The 20,719-nt window shown below is 34.2% G+C and overlaps 1 protein-coding gene across 1 annotated transcript in view; it reads left to right on the top strand.

The window, feature by feature from the left end:
- Positions 1-1,804: 1,804 nt before the first annotated feature.
- Positions 1,805-20,719, top strand: part of LOC127849861 (utrophin-like) — a 74,930-nt gene continuing 56,015 nt past the window's right edge. The window contains exons 1-3 of the mRNA XM_052382614.1: positions 1,805-1,988; positions 2,429-2,468; positions 14,710-14,785. Of these exons, the coding sequence (XP_052238574.1) occupies positions 14,722-14,785 (64 nt within the window). The 5' untranslated portion in view covers positions 1,805-1,988; positions 2,429-2,468; positions 14,710-14,721. The remainder of the gene's footprint in view (positions 1,989-2,428; positions 2,469-14,709; positions 14,786-20,719) is intronic.

Below are 20,719 nucleotides of genomic sequence, written 5' to 3'. Positions count from 1 at the left end.
GACTTATCAGTATGACTTGCGCGTCAAGTACGGCTTATAATGTATTTTGCAGCTTCTTTTGTTTTGTATTTTTACATAATTTCAATTTCTAAAACATCGTTATAAAAAAATGAGACGTTTTTTTCTCTCCTGAAAAGTTGGCATTTTGTAGCTACGAGGTTTGAAAACGACAGAGACGATGTGCAGAAGTGTCATGAATATTTAAAGGGAGAAAACTCTTGAACATTAATGTTAAAGTAGCAATGAGTTACTTTCCTTAGCCCTAATAGACACTAACAAAACATGTCAGATTTAAGAGTTCAAGATCAAACTACAAAATAAGATTAGATTCTATGCTCAATCTGCAATTCAGGCTCCTCCATAATAACTACACTAAAATTGAAAACACGATATTAATCTGCAATTCAGGCTCCTCCATAATAACTACATAAAAATTGAAAACACGATATTATTATGTCCTTTTTAAATTTCGATAAACTGAGCAATAACAGCAGTGTTGGTTTTTTTGGAATGATTACAAATCTAAAAAAGATATATATTTTCCTACAACTCAAAAATGAAGATTTTCACCCCATTTTTTTTTGGTTACATTTTACTTTTTAGTTCATTTCCCTATACAGCTATTTAAAAGTGAACCTATGTCAATATAATATTAAAACTGCTGATTCTCAATTACAAAAAGATACTTGTTAGCAAAAAAAATAATCCCAATTTTAGTAAAAACATCCAGATGTTTCACAATCCAAAGGGCCCAATAAAGCCCAATTCCCTAAATTATTTAAAAAAAACAAACTTCAACAATAATAATTATAATTATAACAATAATACAGGCCAGTTCTGTGGTGTATCTACAGGTTGTTTCAAAGGACCCATTTCCAAAGCAACATTTATATGGTTTTGTTCTTCTAATAACAATTATTATAAGAGTTATATTAATTTAGTTTTTCCCAAATCAGTGGACCTTTCCCAAAATGGAAAATGCATTTTTCCCCAAAATGGCCTGTTATAAAAATGTAAATCAAAACACTCCCAATTTTTTTGTGTATTTGTTTTTAAGCCGAAATATATAGTGGCAGAATAATTAGTTTTGGGGGATTAAACTGTAAAATCTGGAAATCATGGTTTACACTTACTGCTGAGCAGGCATGAACAATTCATATTAATTTGTAACGATGGTACACTGTTGAAGTGAATCAATTCAAAACTAATCATTCCAATACCCATAAATTACATGTATGACAAAAATATTTCCTCGATAAAAACAGTACCTTTTCCTGTTACGACACATTGATGCTTGAACGAGCTTCAATTGAATGGGTGTCTCTGCACCTTTGATGTAGAGACATCCGTTTTAAATCATTGAACTTGCACAATTAATTTGTCATGCACCAAAACTGCAATCTTTAATTGCAAGGACTGGCTTCTTGATTTGCAGAATGGACATTTCTTATTGTTTTTTACCAGTGCTAAAAAGAAAAAAGCTAATAAATATTCCATTTTAAAGCCAGAAAAACCATGAGTCTATCATAGAAGGCATTTTCTGGCTTTGTTTGAATATTATTTATGCTTAAACACAAACTTCATTTGTGTACTTCTTGAGGCTCGGTTAACATAAATTAGGGGCTAATTTTTTATATGTAGCTTAAGGTTTAATGGCAAAAAATCTCTATAGAAGTGCAAATCTGTGAACAAGTCCCTTTAAAAAGTAATCTAATGCTAAATCCCCTTCCTCAAAAGTATTATGTGGTTATATGACAGACTGATATTGGACATGTATTAGATATGCAATGTGTACATAGGACTATTAAATTGGTGCGTTTAATCAAATACACTCCAATACTAGTAGTTTTATAGTTGCCGTGTTATCATTATCTTGTTAACATTTTCTTAACACAACTGTCAAGTGTCTTTAATTGACATTGGATTGCTATTTTCTTTCAGGTGTGTACATTTGTTGACAACATCAAGTCCCTTGTTCAGGAGTATAGGTAATTGTTGTCATTCAGGTTTATTGCCTCATGCACCATTCAAACAACAGCCTGTACTTATGACAGTAATATAAATACATTTATCAAACTCTAGTCGCTTCATTCTCAAGTGTTACGGTTTGTGGTTTTATGACAGTTTACCTAGTTTTAAAAGCAGTAAACTGTGGCTAAATATTTGTGATGCAAATATGATTTGGTGATAGTAGTTGTGGTAATAGAGTGTTACTGGTTGGTAAAAAATATATGTGTATACATTTATTTAAACTTTCATATCAATATTCTAAGTTATCTTGGGGATATAATTTTTAATTGATTTTTTAATAGTTATGTAATATTATTTTCAGCTTAAAAGTGGATTAAAGTACATGTTTTATTGGATTAATTCAGGATTTTAACACATGTTGTTGTGGATTTATGCAGGATTTATACCCATGTTGTAGTGGATTCATTCTGGATTTATTAATTAAACATGCAGAAAAGGTAAGTTATCATTTACTTTAATTATTTTTTAGCCATTTTAATGTGCCTGATTTTTAGCTCTGCTGTTTACAGAGAAAACCCGTGGTATTGTCATAGCCAGCTCATCGTGTTGTCCGACGTACGCCGTCCGCGTCATGCTAAAACCTTAACATTTTGATAAGGTTTTGAAAATTGGCTCTAAATTCAAAGTGCTTCAACCTACAACTTTGAAACTTCATAAGAAGCTGCACCTTGATGAGTTCTACATGCCACACCCATTTTTGGGTCTCTAGGTCAAAGGTCAAGGTCACTGAGACCTCTAAAAAAAAAATAATCTGACAAGCTTTTATTTATTCAACACTGCACCCCCAGCTGAGCGTGGCACCCGTTATGCGGTGCTCTTGTTTATATTCCTTGTAAGCATATCAGTATTGTATTGTATTGTTTCTACATGGACATTTCATTCATAAACTAGAGTGGTCTTAATGAATCTTTGAATAAATAGGTCCCTTTCCCCCATTAGAAGCAAAGTGAAAATGGCTTTTGCAAACATCATAAAACCAGAAAAGCCTGCAAGTAACTTGCAGTCTATTCAGGTTTTATGCTGCTTGCTGCTCATCAGTAACTAAGCAGGGGCGTAGATAATGGGGGGGCAGGGGGGGCAGCCGCCCCCCCCCCAATATTTCAGCTAGTCATCGTTATATAAATAAACGTAAAATCCCCCAAAAATTGCCGCCCCAAAACCAATATTTTTGTAATCACGCGCCGTCAGTGCAGAAGCCATGTGTCCCCTCTCCGTCTGCTCTGAGGTTGCCAATAGTGATGTTTAATATCCCTTGTTAGGTGTCATAAACTAGGGGCCGGGGTAAATGTCATTGCGTTAATTGTTTCATTGTTCTTTTCCGTGATTGCACTGTCAGTGTTTTGATTAGGGACAGGCGATTCTTTTAATTTTAATTGATCGCTTTAATTCAAAGGTAACTGCCACTTATTTTGAGTAAATATACGCGTGAAAAACAGTAATTAGTTTGAAAATATTTTTGTTCTCTAAGTACATCAGTAAACTCTGATTGATGAATTTTATGTTGTAATTAGAGTTTTTGGAAAGAAAATAACATTTATATCAACATGAAAGTTCCCCCAAAACGCACCATATTAATTGTAATTAATTTTTTTTCTGAACCACGGGAGAGGACAACCCTCTCAAACGAACCTCTTTATGTTCCCAGTACAGAAATTGGACCGCCCCCCCAATGTTGGGAGGTTATCTACGCCCCTGCTAAGGGATGAAAATGAAGCCTTAAAAACTTGAATCTCGTAAGAAAGGTCTTAAATTAAATTTATCTTTCTATGGGACTACAAATGCTTAAAAATGCCTACATGTATCTAAGTGGAAAAAGGTTAAATACGTATCTAAGTGGTAAAGGGTTTAATACGTATCTAAGTGGTAAAGGGTTAAATACGTATCTAAGTGGTAAAGGGTTAAATATGTATCTTATTGTTAAAGGTTTAAATACGTATCTAAGTGGTAAAGGGTTAAATACGTATAATCTAAGTGGTAAAGGGTTAAATACGTATCTAAGTGGTAAAGGGTTAATCATTAAAACTAAGAGATGGGTGGCTGTCTGGTTAGCTATATCAAAACGTCATGAGCCCTGAAAGTGTGAGGTCTGCTGTTTGACTCCTAATTTGTGATTAGTAAAATGTCTCATCCTGTGACAAGATTAGAAATAATGAGCTGGTTAGTAATTCTTTATCACCTGTATCACCTGGTAGGTTCATGTACAACTGGATTACCATATCATGTCCACTTGCAAGGCCTACCCTTAAACTTGTGTACTAATATTGAGATAATGGTGCAAACACTAAGCAGTGGTCTAAATAAAATGTAAGGATGTTCATGAATGTTGATTTAACTCCTTCTGCTGATGAATTTAGCCTTGTTCTCCAAAAACTGGGCGTAATGCATGTGCTTAAAGTGTTGTCCCAGATAATCCTGGCAGTCTGCACAGGCTTATCTGGGAGATCACTTTCCCTTTTGTTGTTTAGGAAGTTTCTTTTTAGCAAAAATCCAGTTTACGGGAAGAGTGTTGTCCATGATTAGTCTGTGCTGACTGCACTTACTCGGGGTATTCTTGGATGGCACATGCATTAAGCCCAGTTTGTCCAAAACTGGGCAGATTGCACTTGTCTTCAGGGTGCGTCACAGGGCGGCTGTTGGAAAGGTTGCTATAATGGATCACCTGTTTAAAACAATATACAGTCATTAAATTTAAGATATATGTTTTATAAAAAATTTAATATAAATTGAACTAACAACGGAATGCAAATTCAGTTAATTGAACATTAAACTTAACCAAAACTTTGATGAATGTGTGAATAATTTTCAAACTCAACAAAGACATGTATTTGTTTAAAAGATATTCGGTGAATATCCTGATTTAATAAAAAAATATTCAACATTTTTAAACAATTAAATTGAAAACAAAGGTTTACCGTTGTAATTCTCATATTCACTGCATGAAATGTTTGTTATGTAGTCAGTGAATTGCATATTTATGTATACAATGCATGATCATCGAGTTCATAAATCAATACCCAACACATATCACATTTACAGTGCATTTTTATACTCTAATATATGCTGGTTTTTGCACAACATAAGACCTATGGGAAATACCCATTACATTCATGTACATGTAAAATCAAACTGCTAATCTGAGAACTTGGATCTGAATTATGTGTCCTCACAATTGCAAAGGTGATTTATTTGTTGTTATATTCTTTATGTTTATGGTCTTTCTGTTTTTTAAAGGTATCTTTACATTTTTCAATGACGACATGCAATTGTCAGTTTCCTAAGATTATCAATTGCTAGTTATATGGTTATTCAATTTAAAAGTTAAGCTTACCTGAGCACGAAGTCTGACATCTGTCGATGATGCTTTGTGAGTGTGCGTTGTGAGTGTTTTTTCTCGAATTTCAGTTTGTTACTGCAAATGAGACAACATTGTTATCCAATCATGAGGAAACTTGGTCACAATTATCATCTGGACATTATCTATTCCCAGTTTGAATCTTGGTCATGTGTGTACAAAATAAGGTCGTCAGGTCAAATCTTATAAAAAACCTTGTTACCAATCTAGAGACCACATTTATCATTACATCTGGATGAAACTTGGTCTGAATGTTTATTTAGACAATGTCTAGACAATATATAGATGAAGTTTGAATCTGGGTCATTTTTTTACCAAAAAACTAGGTCAACAGGTCATACTATGTTGTCCTCTAGTGGCGCCATTTTTGACTCAAGCTAAATGAAACTTTCTTTTAACCCTTTGCATGCTGGAAAATTTGTTGTCTGCTAAAATGTTGTCTGCTGAATTTCTAAAATCATCATTTTCTTCATTTTTTTCAAAGACCACTATCAGAATAGCAAACAGTTTGGATCATGATCAGACGCCACGTTTTGTGGCGTCTGATCTTGATCCAAACTGTTTGCAAAGGCCTTTAAAATTCAGTTCCAGGGCTTAAAGGGTTAATGTATATCTTGACTTAATCTAGCTAGAGTTTAAATCTGGGTCATGTGTGTGAAAAACTTGGTCACCAGGTCGTACAATTACTTAGTACCACTCTAGGGCAATATTTATGATTCAGTCTTGATGAAACTTGGTCACAATTTTTTATGCCCCCAGATCGAATGATCGGGGGCATTTTATTTTTGGCCTGTCTGTCTGTAATTCTGTCCCAAAACTTTAACATTGGTAAAAAGTTTGCGGTAACTTTTGCAATATTGAAGATAGCAACTTGATATTTGGCATACATGTGTATCTCGATCATGAAGCTGCACATTTTGAGTGGTGAAAGGTCAAGGTCAAGGTCATCCTTTAAGTTCAAAAGTAAAAAAAAATATAATCCAAGGGAAGTAATAAGCTTTAAAGGGAGATAATTTCTAAACCTGCAAAATGATATATTGAAATTTTATTTCAAAGCAGCGCAATAGGGGGCATTGTGTTTGTAGCGGATCCGTGGTCTAGTGGTAACACACTGGCTTCACAATCCAGAGATCGCTGGTTCGATCCCCCGCTGCACCTAACCTACTAACTCGTCTTTCGCATGAGACATTAAACCGAGGTGCAGTGTACTAGGTGCTATACACCGGGCACTAAAAGACCCAGGGTCACCTCTGGAACGGGGTGTCTCCTGTAACTTGCACTATCCCCCGTAACCAACTAACACAGTCTTTCTGGGGGCGATGGCCATATGGGAGACAATCCCGGTGCACTCGATAAAAAAAAGAAAAAAACAACAAAAAAAACAGGGGCATTGTGTTTCTGACAAACACATCTCTTGTTTTTTTTGACATTGCAATGTCCTTGAACTCTTGAAGGTGAGGGCTTAAGGGCCATCATGACCTTGTTTATCATTATAACTTATGCTACATGAGAAAAATTACATGTGGCAATTGGGTAAAAGAAGTTTTTTTCATTAGGCTGACAGGCTCTAGTGAAGTTGTGAGAGCAGTGAAGATATGCATTTGAGTCTCCAAATCTTTAAAATGTTGTTATATTGTATATCGACTAGATTTGGACTATGCACAGCGACATATTTGGGGTCTATTGCTGTACAATTGAACAGAAATTATGTTAACTGTACTGTATTCATAACAGGTATCTTATGTCAATAATGTATGGTGATCCATTCATGTTGTATGAATGTCCTTTTCTTTAAATAAAATATTCGTTCATATTGTTTGTAATAATAAAGTACATGCAAGTATCATATTAATGAGCAAATGGAAATAGTTTTAATTTATGACAATGCTGCTGTTGCATTTTTTTTAAATTCTCAGCTTTAAACAAAAAATGTATTGCAACACAAAATCTAAAATTATAGCTGTCACATTAATTACAAACATTTATTTAAAGTTTTCTTAAGTCAGTTATTTACAAGGCAACGTGAAAGAATTCGGCATAAGCCTTCAAATATTGGGGAAAATGCATATGAAAACCATATTTGGGGATAACATTCACAGGACATAATTGATACAGGATTGGAGTTCTGAGAGCATTAGTTTCATTTGTTGATGTATTTACAGATTTTTTTTAACTGCTTCATCAACAGTTGTAAGGCTTCAGCTATGATATAAAACAAGTCAATACAGTGATGACACCAATAACTTTTATTTACTGAACTTGATGCATTTAAATGATTTGTATGAAATGGACTTTAAATAATGCCATTGGGCTATTATAAGAAAACAATCTTATTTAGATTGAACTTGTTTTATTAATGGCTCTGAAACTTGTATGGATAGTATTTGTGTTATAATTAATATGACAGACTATATTTGAAGCATTAAAAGGTCATCTAGATACCATAGGGAATATTTGTAGATTTGTAGATTTTCCTTATAAACCTCTTGTCTTTTACATTGATATAGTTTAATCAACCGTTGGGGCCTGGTTGTAAATATGAATAAAATATCAATTGTAGTAAACTGTTTACATTTTGATAATGGGATAACTTGAAATAACATGTTTATTGACATCTGCACGGTTTGTATCAGGGTTTGATTCTGATACCATACGACAGAAATTGAACCTTTTACCACTTAGATACGTATTTTGACACTTTTTAGTCCCTTAGAAAGTTTCATTAATGTTAGTCCTTTCTTTCTAAATTAAAGTTTTAAAGGCTTCATTTCCAACCCTTAGGAACTTCTGAGCAGTAAACAGCATAAAACCTGAACAGACTGCATGTTACACGCAGGCTGTTCTGGTTTTATCCTGTTTGCACATAGCCAATTTCACTTTGCTTCCGAGTGTTTCTTTAGCAAAAAAGACAATTACTTTGAAGAATATTTCTGTAGATCTGTAAATAATATGAAAAGTGTCATAGCAATGTTTCATGGAGATTTCATTTGTTGAGAGAAACATTTTCATCCAAAAGAAAAAAACATGTTTAAAAGTATTTTTTTAATGAATATAATCAAAAAGATTTTCTTTAAATAATTAAGTTTTTACTTTTTTACAGTTTTGGTCTTTTAATTATTTTTTTTTGTAAGCCATCGACTAAAAATTAGAGAAATATGAACCTAATAAGCAAGGAAAAGGGGCGGAATTCCATTGCCAAATTTGCCACTCCAGTCCCAAGTAGACCATATTTAGGTTCAAGCATTGCAGGGTATTAAAAACAATGAGTTTGATAGCTTCTTAACTCACTTTGTAGCATGCTTCTGCATCAGCTCTAGCTTTCAATAGTTATTTCATCATTAAATTCTAATCACAAAATGACAAACATTTAATGTAAAATCTACAAAAATATCTCATTATTTATTTGTATAAAGGATTAGAGATATTTTAGGCAACCATACTGAGAGAAGGTATAATTATGCAGGTATTCGTTAGTTAGCACTTTTTAAACCAGTAATTTATGTAAGAAAATTGCCTGTTTCAAATTTAATGTTGCTGAACATTTTTGATAGCATCAGTATAATATAGAGCGCTTTTCATGGCCATGTAATTTAATGGATGTGGATTGTGGTTGCTGATTTCTTTATTACGTTTTTATGCAATTTTTTTTTTTTTTTGATTAAATGTATTAAAAAAGTAGGTTACAGAAAATGTTGTAGGCTGCGGCATATTTTTCTGGGTAAAATTTTATGCTTCCCTAGATTACCATTAGATTAAATATATGGATTATGTCTCTCATAGTTGATTTGTTGCGCAAGTTGGATTGTAAGTTTTGATAAATGACAAATAATTGGTGCATTAAAGGGACTTTTTCAGATATTGAGCATTTTTGTGTGTCAGTAATGCCTTTAATAGTTAGATTTTAACTGCGTAACTGCAGAGCTCTATTGTAATAGAAAGGAAAGAAATTCAGGTAAGAAAAATAGAATCAAAGTACTGACAGTACTGGTGTGACGATGCTTTTAAAGAGGATTGATATAAAAGCATATATTTAAGTTTATCTACATCACCACAATTGTGTATGTGGGTACGAAAATTTTGGGTAGGAAAAAAAATGGGTACGAAAATTTTGGGTACAAAAATTATGGCAAAAAAATTGGGTACCGAAAAAGATTTGGTTACGAAAAAAAATGGGTAGGAAAAAAAAATGGGTACGAATAAAATTTTGGGTACGAGCAAAAATTTGGGTACGAAAAAAAATTGTACAAAAAAAATTGGGTACGAAAAATGTAGGGTACGAAAAAAAAATTGGGGGCACGGGGAAGTAGTACCCGTGGGGAACTTGATCCATCAGCGAAACTGGGAGGCGGGTTACATTCTCGATCAAATATAACAAGAAATATCTTTAAAAAGATATTCGACGTGTATTTTCTGTACCACATTCTGTTACAGTAAAACGTTTGTGGGTTATAACATTACGTTTCAGCATATAAATTCAAAACTTGATGCTCTTTAATTACACCATGCTCTTTAATTTCACATGTATATCATACCAAACTTTATATTTCGTTGTTTCCTTTCCTAAGTTAATGATGCTATGTGTACGGACGTGATTTTACATGCCCATGTGCATGAACATATAATTTTTCTCTTTTGATTATTGTTTTTTTTCTCTAATTCAATAAGCTTAGTCATGTTTGTTCGTTAATAGTACGGCAATAATTTCATGATGATTCCCGAAAGTAGGTATGAGCACATAGTCGTAAGAGCACTTGAATATGTGAGTTCGTCCATGAACACGTGGTAAGGTTAACTAAATCTCCGCGATATGACCTAATATGTGTTTAAAACAGCAAACAATATCCAACAAACGAATGAATTATCAAACATAGTAATAACATATTGTATTATAGTTTAAAATAGATTGGTTAAATGCTTAGAAAACGTTTCATAATTATCTTGCAAGTATGTTTTAAACTATTGTTCTCAAAGTGATCTTCTCCAAATATTGGAAACTTGCAACTACAACTTTTGTTAAAATTGTGTATTCTAGTCTACACTTTTCGTCAATACTTTTATTGTATATATGTCCTCGTGGGCTTAAATGCCTTATTGGATTAAAATAAACTGTCTGTCTGTCTGTCTGTCAGTATGTGCACTGATGTGGCTCTGTAGTTTCTGTTTGAAAAGTTTATTAAATATGCAAAATGAGAAAGCACGCAGAAGAGCGAGTTTCGCAGATGTTATACGGCTATTATGCTGCTTATATACCATAGTCGCTACAACGTTTACAAATGGCAGGTTCGAAATAATTTGTTTTCTTTACACTCATGATCGCGTTGAAAGTTAATTATACACGTTTTAATTCGCAATTATTTACTGAATCATGACAAATGTCAAATACAATACAGAAAATGCATAGTTGTTTAATTGATCTATAAACATATAATGGATTAAATATAACTGATTTAAAATTAACCTTTTCAAACTATTATTCAATCTTTTTCCCAGAATATGCTGTCCTATTTATAGCTGAGCTTCCTATACCTTTATCAATGATAATCAGCGAGGTATGCCGATTAGAAAAATCGAGCTATCTCAATCGGACTGGCTCGGTCTTTTACATAGGTCGCCATTGTGAAGAATGTTTTCATGGTATGGCTTCGCAGCATCGTCAAAAAGGGGCTTGATTCAGTGTCCTTGGGATTAAAAGGTTATCGCCCTAACAACATGGCAATTGTGACAGCTGTATCATAAAATATTTTTTTTATTTCATGTCAATGATCCATGCAGGGCTTAACACTAATTTTTTTTTCAACTAGCCCATTCGGGCTAGTAAATTCAGAACCTACTAGCCCTGACCAATCTTTCATGTGCCCTGACCCAAGTATTATCAAAACCTTTATATTTATCATTCAACTTGTGTTTTCTTGTGCGTGGAGATGCGCAATTATGATACAATCATTCTTCTTAGCTTGCCTTACAACACTGCAACGGCCGATATATCGCGGTTGGTGGGGTCCAAAGATCGCGAGCGCGATTTTCCGGCGCGCGATATATCTCGAGAAATGTCTAACTTAATTGTATTGAGGTTAATCTCAAATTTCCCCAATGTTTTCATTTTATATACGGCGCTGCTAAATATTTGTATAGTAATAATTGCAAACCAATTCTACAATAAACATTTTCATAACTACATACATATCTGTATTTATCATTAAAACCTAAATGTAAATAATTTTTTATTTTCATGTACGATCGCTCGCGAATCAGCTAAAAATAAGAATTCTTGCCGTAAAAAACGTATAAAATATAATTGTGCATAGATTCGAATTTACCCTTATAAATAGTCCTAATGAAGGAACTGAAACAGCGTTAATGGTTTCGATACAGCGTGTTTGAATTATATTTTATTAAGAGGAAATTCAATGCCACATAATTCGCGATAAACCGCAAAACTTTAGTTGAAATTTACAACGACACTTTTAATGGAAATTAAATTATCTCAATGTTGTACCCGCTACGAAATTTTTATTTACAAAATAAATACACACACGCCAATTTTCGCGCGCTTTTTATCAGAACAAAGAAATTCATGACCTGTACCAAAATTTAACGATTTATATACCAGTAAACTGCCATTATTACCTTTGCAATGACACTAATTGGTTATTTCTTAAGTGTTAAAAACAACTCCAGCCGTGTGTATACAACACTGTCACTAAACAATTGTTTTTCACGCTTCACTGCGTGCCAAGTAAGCCGCGAAATATAGGGTGTTAATACTAGCTAGAACCGGTATTTTGCTTTAATTAGCAAATTCTCAGATTTAAACATGTCATTTAGTGATCATGCTTGTCGGATTTTTGGGAGCCATAGCCAAAGCGCGATGTATTGGACAGCGCGATATACCGGTCCGCGATATGTTGGCGTTGCAGTGTAATGCTAATGAATTCAATATTCATCTACTTAAGACATCTATTTGTATTCTTCACAACATTTCGGGAGAAATTTCCTTGTTCTTTTTTCGGCGTAGCTGTATTAAGCCAGCTTTTCACCTTACCTGACCTTTGTAAGTGTCCAATAAAATTCAAATAAAATTTCCGCGGCTAGGTACGAATGAATACACTTCATTTATTCCATTGGCTGATTTGAGTATACCACCAGAACATTGGAAACATATCCGCGTCTTTGTAACACTGTTTTACTGCATGAAACAATTTTATCTCTAATGAAAAGGCTTAATAGATAGAACAGTTTTACACTCAATTCTCTACATCAATACAATTTGTGCGTGCACCTTTTATTTTCAGAGGATTGCCAGGGCAAAAGCGTTTATACTTAAAGGCTAGCTATGTTCTCATATTTAGTACTTACTTCCATATTCCTGTCAACATGTTAACATGTAAAAGTATAAAGAGCAGTGGAAGCGAGGCCTCACTTTAATGAATTGCATTACAACCCGCGAGGTATCGGGTCAATTGGCCAGTGTATGAATGTCAGAGTTTATATACAGATCATCACCGCCAGTAAAATAATCGTTATATAATAAAGACGCTATCTGTGAACTAGGTGACCTGGAATTTTTTTAGACCAGAAATATGTTAAATGACGATATTCAGCAATATAATTATGGTATGTCAATAATAGATTCTTAATGTGTTTTCAACAATACAATGATAAATATTATTTTTGATTAATTTAACAATAATTATTCCACCATATTGACTAATGTATTAAGCATGAGCGCGATGATTCTCAATACTGTTAATAATCGAATCAAATAGCAATGCCCGACAAACCACTAAAACAGGTTTGTTCGAAGAACGCGCCTATAAATACGGATACTTCGCGTGTGGCGGGTTGACTCATATGTTTTAATTTCACTTCCATTCTTCTTTTGGTTTTCTGTTTTGTATCTATAGGTTTATGACCAGCAGTATGTAATAATGTAAAATAAGCCGCGAAAACTCCGCGTAACATCCCGTACTGCGTGTGATGCAGCTAAGAACTGCACAGAAAAAGACAATCGCTATCCTTGATCTCATTCATTGAACTACCAACGCCGTATATCTTTTTTAAAGATATTTCTTGTGCCTCATACTTTCTCTGACTTTCCTCCATCCCTTTTCTTTTCTGATCCGAGGAACCCCATCCCCACCCGTAAAGCCAAACTGAAACTACGATATGAACGTTAAAACCTTTTTTACATAGATTCCTGCAGTTGCCATCTGACAACAAATGGCAAGTGAATCTTACATGTAGGTGTCGCAAAATAACGTGTTACGTTAGTTGTAACAATTGAACAGGGTTAACTCTCTACTAAAAGCCGGGATCGACCATTAAAATTAGTTTTGCTAATTGAATTGCATAAAAAAGATTGTCAAAACACTTCTAATCGATCAAACAAATTAAAGTAATTTAAAATTGATAAATAACTAATAATTTTATTGTAACTTGTTGTTAATGTCGAGTTTTATACCTTTATCGATCCCGGACAATCCTGGCTTTTGGTTTAAAACGTATCTTTATCGAGAAAACACGTCACTTAGTGGAAACCAATCAAAAACCGTATCTAGCGAAATTCTGTTTTAAAATAGGTACTGACGTGTTTTACCAGGACAACCACCGGGGATTTTCTGAATTGTCGGCTTCATTTTGATTGCAATCAGGGGGTTCCAAATTTATTTCGCGATACGATCCGTTTGTTGTCTCCGACTTCACTCTGGGATTTAATTGTCATCTGATCGTACTGTATTAAGATTTTTGCATCTTTGAAAAGCTTATTTAAAACGCAGTTTATTGATATAGAACACATCATCCCACCCAAAATACGCTCGACTGGTCGGGCATGTTCCTGGGACATTGGCTAGCCCGGACCTAGATACAGGCAGTGAATGTCGTTCGGACATGCCTTAGTGTTAAGCCCTGCCATGTGTTGTGACAAATTTTAGAACAACAGAGTCATTTTAAATTATTTGATCGTTTTTTGTTTGTAACAAGTTATAATTTGATCATGATGTTTTCATAACAAAGATGTATGTTAAATATCACTATTAGTCAGTGAGATTAGAGGTATTTCGTTGCCTGATGTACAGGATACATTTATTTTATGAATCTGTGACAATCAGTTGATTAATAATTTTTTCAGATGATAATAATTCTCTATCAGGATGACTATTTCATGTACCTGCAGTATGAATATTGAACTATAATGCTTCTGAAAAGTAATTGTCGAACTAGGCATATCTTGAAGTTTATTTGTGAATTCCAAGTGACTTCAAGATAAGAAAGTTCAGTTGTATACTAACAGGACATGTCCTCACTGCCTGCTCCATATTTTCCAGAATGTTCTATAGATGACACAGATGGAGATGTCTGGAGAGCATGCCACTTTTGGTGCCAGAATACAGGAGGCCAAAGGTTAGCTTCTATTCCTGCCCTGCCATAAAATGGTCAACTGGTCACCACACAACTACTATTAACATTATAGCCCCTAAGCACATTGAATCGAGTACTCATTGATTCTTACATGAAATACACATATGCACTCATTACTTAAGTATATCGTTGTGAATATATTACATAAATGTCCTTATATGACCTTTTATAAACTCTCGTTTAGGTTTATGTTTGTTTTAAAGTTTATCTTCATAGTCTGCTGCATCATTAAAGGAGAAATTGTCCTTGACAAGACAATGACTGTTGAAGTGGAATGGGGGCTTAGATAGTGTTACAATACAAACATCACTAGTGTTGTGGTTGCAGGCTGGCAGGTTCATACACTGGAAAACAAAACAAATCATAAACATATCTCTTGTCTGACATGATACAGTCCAGCTACACTTTTGACATTTAAAGTTTTCCATGTATTTGAGTGGTATGTGAGACCTAGTCACTTATGATGAAATGATTTTGTTCTTGTTACACTGTAACTCCAATATAGTGCGGTCCATTGTAACGCTGTGTCCAATATAACGCGGGGGGTCCTTGGATCCCGTTTTTTCTCCAACCTTCCATTTCTGATTCAAATCCATGTTATGCAACTTCATGTATTTTCATAAATTCAAAGAAGCCGGCGATCACAGCTTGATTGCTTTTTCCGTCCGATTAACTGATCTTAATCAATTAGAGGTGAAACGACTACTCGACAGCTAATTCGTGTTAATCTGTTGTGTAATGCCAATAAAGGTGTGAAAACTCGCAAGTCGGTGTTTATTACATGTATTCCCTATCAGAGCGGATCAGTGCGCTAATTTCAATAAGGCAAGTGCAAGCGGAATAATTATCAAATTCAAGTTATTTAAAACGATTACCTGTTTATGTTTTGTATTTATCGTGTATTGTATTTCATTGTATAAACTATGGCTGTGTAAGTGTGTTATCGTTTATTATATGCTACACATGCTTGATAAATAAAAATATCTTTGTGTGTGTTTCAGTACGTATACGAAAAATAAATTAAAAAATCCTGACGATTTATTTACATGCTAACGCAGTGTAATATATAGTTAACAGAGATGCACTTAAATTTTTGCTCGTTATCAGAAAGTCCACGAAAAGCACGTTTTTTACATGCTGCGTATGACGCAATAAAACATTTCTTTGTACATGTATCGTATTGCTTTTAATCTAAATTTAAATTCACTCGTCCAATGAAAGCTGTGTCCCATAATGCACTGTACTAATTTTTCTGAAAAATGGCGTAGGCATATGAATTTGTTTACAAAGTTCGTAAACATATTTCGTGTCATAAATGTTAAACATTATTTTTTCGTAAGTGATGTAATTATATTGGATTATCGGATAAATGTGCACATTAGAAAAGCGGTATGTATACTGTTATCGTTTATATGCATGTATTTGCGGATGACAACACAGCATGACAATACACAGGACCTATATTATAGGCTATACTATACCTGTTTTATAGCCCCGTAACCCTTTACCACTTAGATACGTATTTTGACACATTTGTAGTCCCATAGAGAGTTAAATTTAATTTAATACCTTTCTTACTAGGTTCAAGTTTTAAAAGCTTCATTTCCAACCCTTAGTTACTGATGAGAAGCAAACAGCACCTGAACAGACTGTGAGTTACTCGTAGGCTGATCTGGTTTTTTGCTGGTTGCAAAAGCCATTTTCACTTTGCTTCTTATGGGGGAAAGGGTTAAATAAATAAGCACAAAACTTATAACGCTGTCCGTTTATAACGCTGTTGCGTGGCTTGACCCCGTCATCCGCGTTATATTGGAGTTACAGTGTACCTTTTTGTTACCTCATGTTAAACAGGATTTTTAGCTCATCTATTTTTTGAAAAAAAATTATGAGCTATTGTCATCACCTTGGCGTCAGCGTCCGGTTAAGTTTTGCGTTTAGGTCCACTTTTCTCAGAAAGTATCAATGCTATTGCATTAAAACTTGGTACACTTACTTACTATCATGAGGAGACTCGGCAGGCAAAGTTAGATAACTCTGGCGTGACTTTTGACAGAATTATGTGCCCTTTTTATACTTAGAAAATTGAAAATTTTGGTTAAGTTTTGTGTTTAGGTCCATTTTATTCCTTAAGTATCAAAGCTTAGCTTTCATACTTGCAACACTTACTAACTATCATAAGGGGACTGTGCAGGCAAAGTTATGTAACTCTGACTGGCATTTTGACAGAATTATGTACCCTTTTTATACTTAGAAAATTGAAAATTTGGTTAAGTTTTGTGTTTAGGTTCACTTTATTCCTACAGTATCAAAACTATTGCTTTCATACTTGCAACACTTATTAACTATGATAAGGGGACTGTGCAGGCAAAGTTATGTAACTCTGACTGGCATTTGGACGGAATTATGGGCCCTTTATACTTAGAAAATTGAAAATTTTGTTTAGTTTTGTGTTTTGGTCCACTTTACCCCTAAACTATCATAGATATTGCTTTCATACTTGGAACACTCGCAAACTATCATAAGGGTACAGTAAAAGGACAAGTTGCATAACTCTGGTTGTCATTTTTATGGAATTATGGCCCTTTTTTGACTTAGTAACTTTTAATATATGGTTAAATTTTGTGTTTCGATCCACTTTACTTCTAAAGTATCAAGGCTATTGCTTTCAAACTTCAAATACTTTCATGCTATCATGAGGTTACTGTACCTGGCAAGTTGAATTTAACCTTGATCTTTGAATGACCTTGACTCTCAAGGTCAAATTATAAAATTTTGCTAAAAATGCCATAACTTCTTTATTTATGATTAGATTTGATTGATACTTTGACAAAACTACTCTTACCTCTGACATACCAAAATAGACACCAACCAAACCATTCCCCGTGCCCTCCCCCCTCCCCCCCTATTTTTTTTTTTTTAAGATCATCTCACAAATGACCACCACACCCTCACACTATACTATACTCCCCCCACCCCACCCCCCAATTTTTTTTTTTGAAACAGTTAAAAAACACAAATATTTATTTTTATTTTTTTATGTTTGAAAAACCGTCCAATCATCGCACCGAAGAACCCCCCCCCCCCCCCCCCACCACCACCCCCCCCCTCGATTTATTTTTTGTTGCATTTTCTTTTCGCATTTTTGGAAGATAATGTAATAAATGTCCACGCCCCCACACTTTACACCCCTCTTCACTCCACCCCTCCCTCCTTTGTGATTGAAAATGAGAGTCCCTTCACCTTTAAAAAGAAAATAGATGAGCGGTCTGCACCCGCAAGGCAGTGCTCTTGTTTAATTCAGTTACAATCCAGTTAGACATATATTAATAGCCACACCTTCCTATTGTTTGTATGAGGCTTTACAGTTAATCAATGGGAATATGGAGCCATTTGCTTTTGTTTACTGTCTAAATGTCAACACATGATAAGTCATCTCTGTTTTTACAGGTTTTTACTGGTTGACTATTGTCCCAAGAGACCTGATCATGTTTATACTAGGTTCTGATTGGCATCAACAAATTTCTGATATCCATATCTGCTATGTATGATGTGCAGCAGTTTTAATTTTAAATAAGATATTCACCATCCTTGATGTAAAGTTTTGAGGATGAATATCTTAGCCAAATTAAATAATCATTTCATATGCCCCTCAATTTGCAGAGTTATTCAAAAGTTCTCATCCTAACATTACCAGACATTACTATTAAATACAAGTATAACCTTTAACATGGAGTGGTGAAACCTTTGTACAAAAAGAATTTACAGAGAGGAGGATTGAAAGCCATGGGATAGTAATCTGTTTATCTGAAGTTACAATTTAATCTTTCATTATTTCATAGATATTATCACTGGTATTTGTATTGGCAATGATATAAGAGGTGTTAACCGATTGCACAACACCCTCAATCTTGTAAATAGACTAATAAAAGTCTTAGGAGTTATAGCTGTACTTTTGTAGCTGTTTTAGAAGTGCTTTTAACGGGATATTGATATTGCCCTTGCCATAACCTTTACTGAACTTCAGTAACTGTTGGAAGGAGTTACATCCCTTCTTTCAACTATATAAGCTTTATGGTCACATTGTCAATGTTATGCTCTTTTCCAAAAACAGAGACATTATTTTGAATCCTTGAACATTACCATGGAATTCACCATATCATTTATGAAATTAATAAAAAATACACTGAAAAGGAATTGTTTTCCTTTTCAAACAGTCATTTTATGTTTGCAGTAAAATTGACATGGACACGAAACTGTAATTTTACATGTTAATGTTGCATAATAAATCTGTTTTGTTTTGAATGTATTAACATTGTAAATGTTTGCGTTAACATTTGAATGTTTACTTTAAATAACATTCTAATGTATAAGTTATTTGCTTTTTTTGTTTTTCTGCAATTTACACTTTGGTGTTGTGGGGTTTGTACACTCATTATTTCTTTTTATGAAATTCTTTGCACAATATAAATAAGTGAGCACATTTTTATGTTCCCCATATACAGTCCAACCCCTACTTCCGGTCACCCCTCATCGCCGGTCGCCCCGTGTAGGCGGCCGGTCTGTGCCGCGACCGTCGATAAACACTACATAATGCACCCCTCTTTAGCGGTAACCCCGTTTCTCCGGCCAGCGGCCAGCAATTTTGCATCCCGAATGTTAAATTCCCCCCGTATGAGTGGTCACGCGCGAGTAAGTACACTGGCAAAATTACACCGACGCAATGGCAAAAAAATCGTTACGTACTTCCAGTCTGCGGTTTAGGCTCTGCAGTACTGAAGCGTGATGTGTGATAAACATTTTGACAGCCAGTTTGCAAATTGCATTTAATTAGCGGCAGATTATCGGGTTAAAAGCAACATGCGACCGTTTGATCTTTTTGTTTCTGCACATGCAAATATAATCTATTAGTACTTGAAAAGAGATTCTTAATTTATAATTTATTATTTGTAGCTGTTGAATCATACTATTTCAAGCACACATTTATGACAATTATCGGCTAATTAAAAGTTAAAAAGAACAATGCAACTTTTAACCGAAATCAACTGATCTACATGTTCTCTGTGCTACAAAGTTTTTATCCAAAAATCAATACACGCACGCATGGGTATGACGTGACATTGTACATTGGTGCATAATTTTCGCGCGCTTTTGTCGGGACAAAGGAAATACATGAGGACTTTTTTTATGCTAGAATTCGTAAATGTCTCGTTAACATATATCAATCGGGAATGTGTTTCGGATTACAAATTATGATTCTCAATTGGGAATTTAACAAAACATTTATATTTGTTTTATATTTACAATGATTTCAATATTAATTTTGATATAACCATTTACGCGGCAAAATAAATGTTTTTATAATATTATGCATGAAAAGCACGATTACCAGTAGATTACACCTGGTTGCTATTATCAGTCTCTTAAGTAACTGGCCACGATTTTATGTGGAGGAGATCACTGTCGGGACCAATTTGTGCGGTAGGTATTACAAAGACATAAAACTGCAATAAACCAATTAAATTATCGATTGATTGATAGTGACACGGGAGTTATTTACGCATAACTGATTCACAACTGTTCCCATTTTAAGTGCATTGGGGCCATACAACGCGCATTCTGAAAACAACGAATCATAAGAATTATTCTTTTTCATTTACTTGATTCTGATGAGGATGATATTGATGATGATGATTAGAAAGATGAATAGAATATTCTTTTGAATGGAAATGTTGTTTTATAGCTGACTTTAGAGAGGAAGAAAAAAAATTATTTAAAGTCTATACATTGTTTAGTACATGTACACATATTTAACATTTTGTTTATACAAAAATTGAACAGTTGGCCATGCACTCACCAACTCTAGACTCCCTATGACCCAACCCCCTCTTAAAAGGCCACCCCGCTTAAGCAGCCAGT

This window comes from Dreissena polymorpha, chromosome 11, assembly GCF_020536995.1.
Source record: "Dreissena polymorpha isolate Duluth1 chromosome 11, UMN_Dpol_1.0, whole genome shotgun sequence".
Classification (NCBI taxonomy): Eukaryota; Metazoa; Mollusca; class Bivalvia; order Myida; family Dreissenidae; genus Dreissena; species Dreissena polymorpha.
This window is presented reverse-complemented; position numbering and strand designations above follow the sequence as displayed.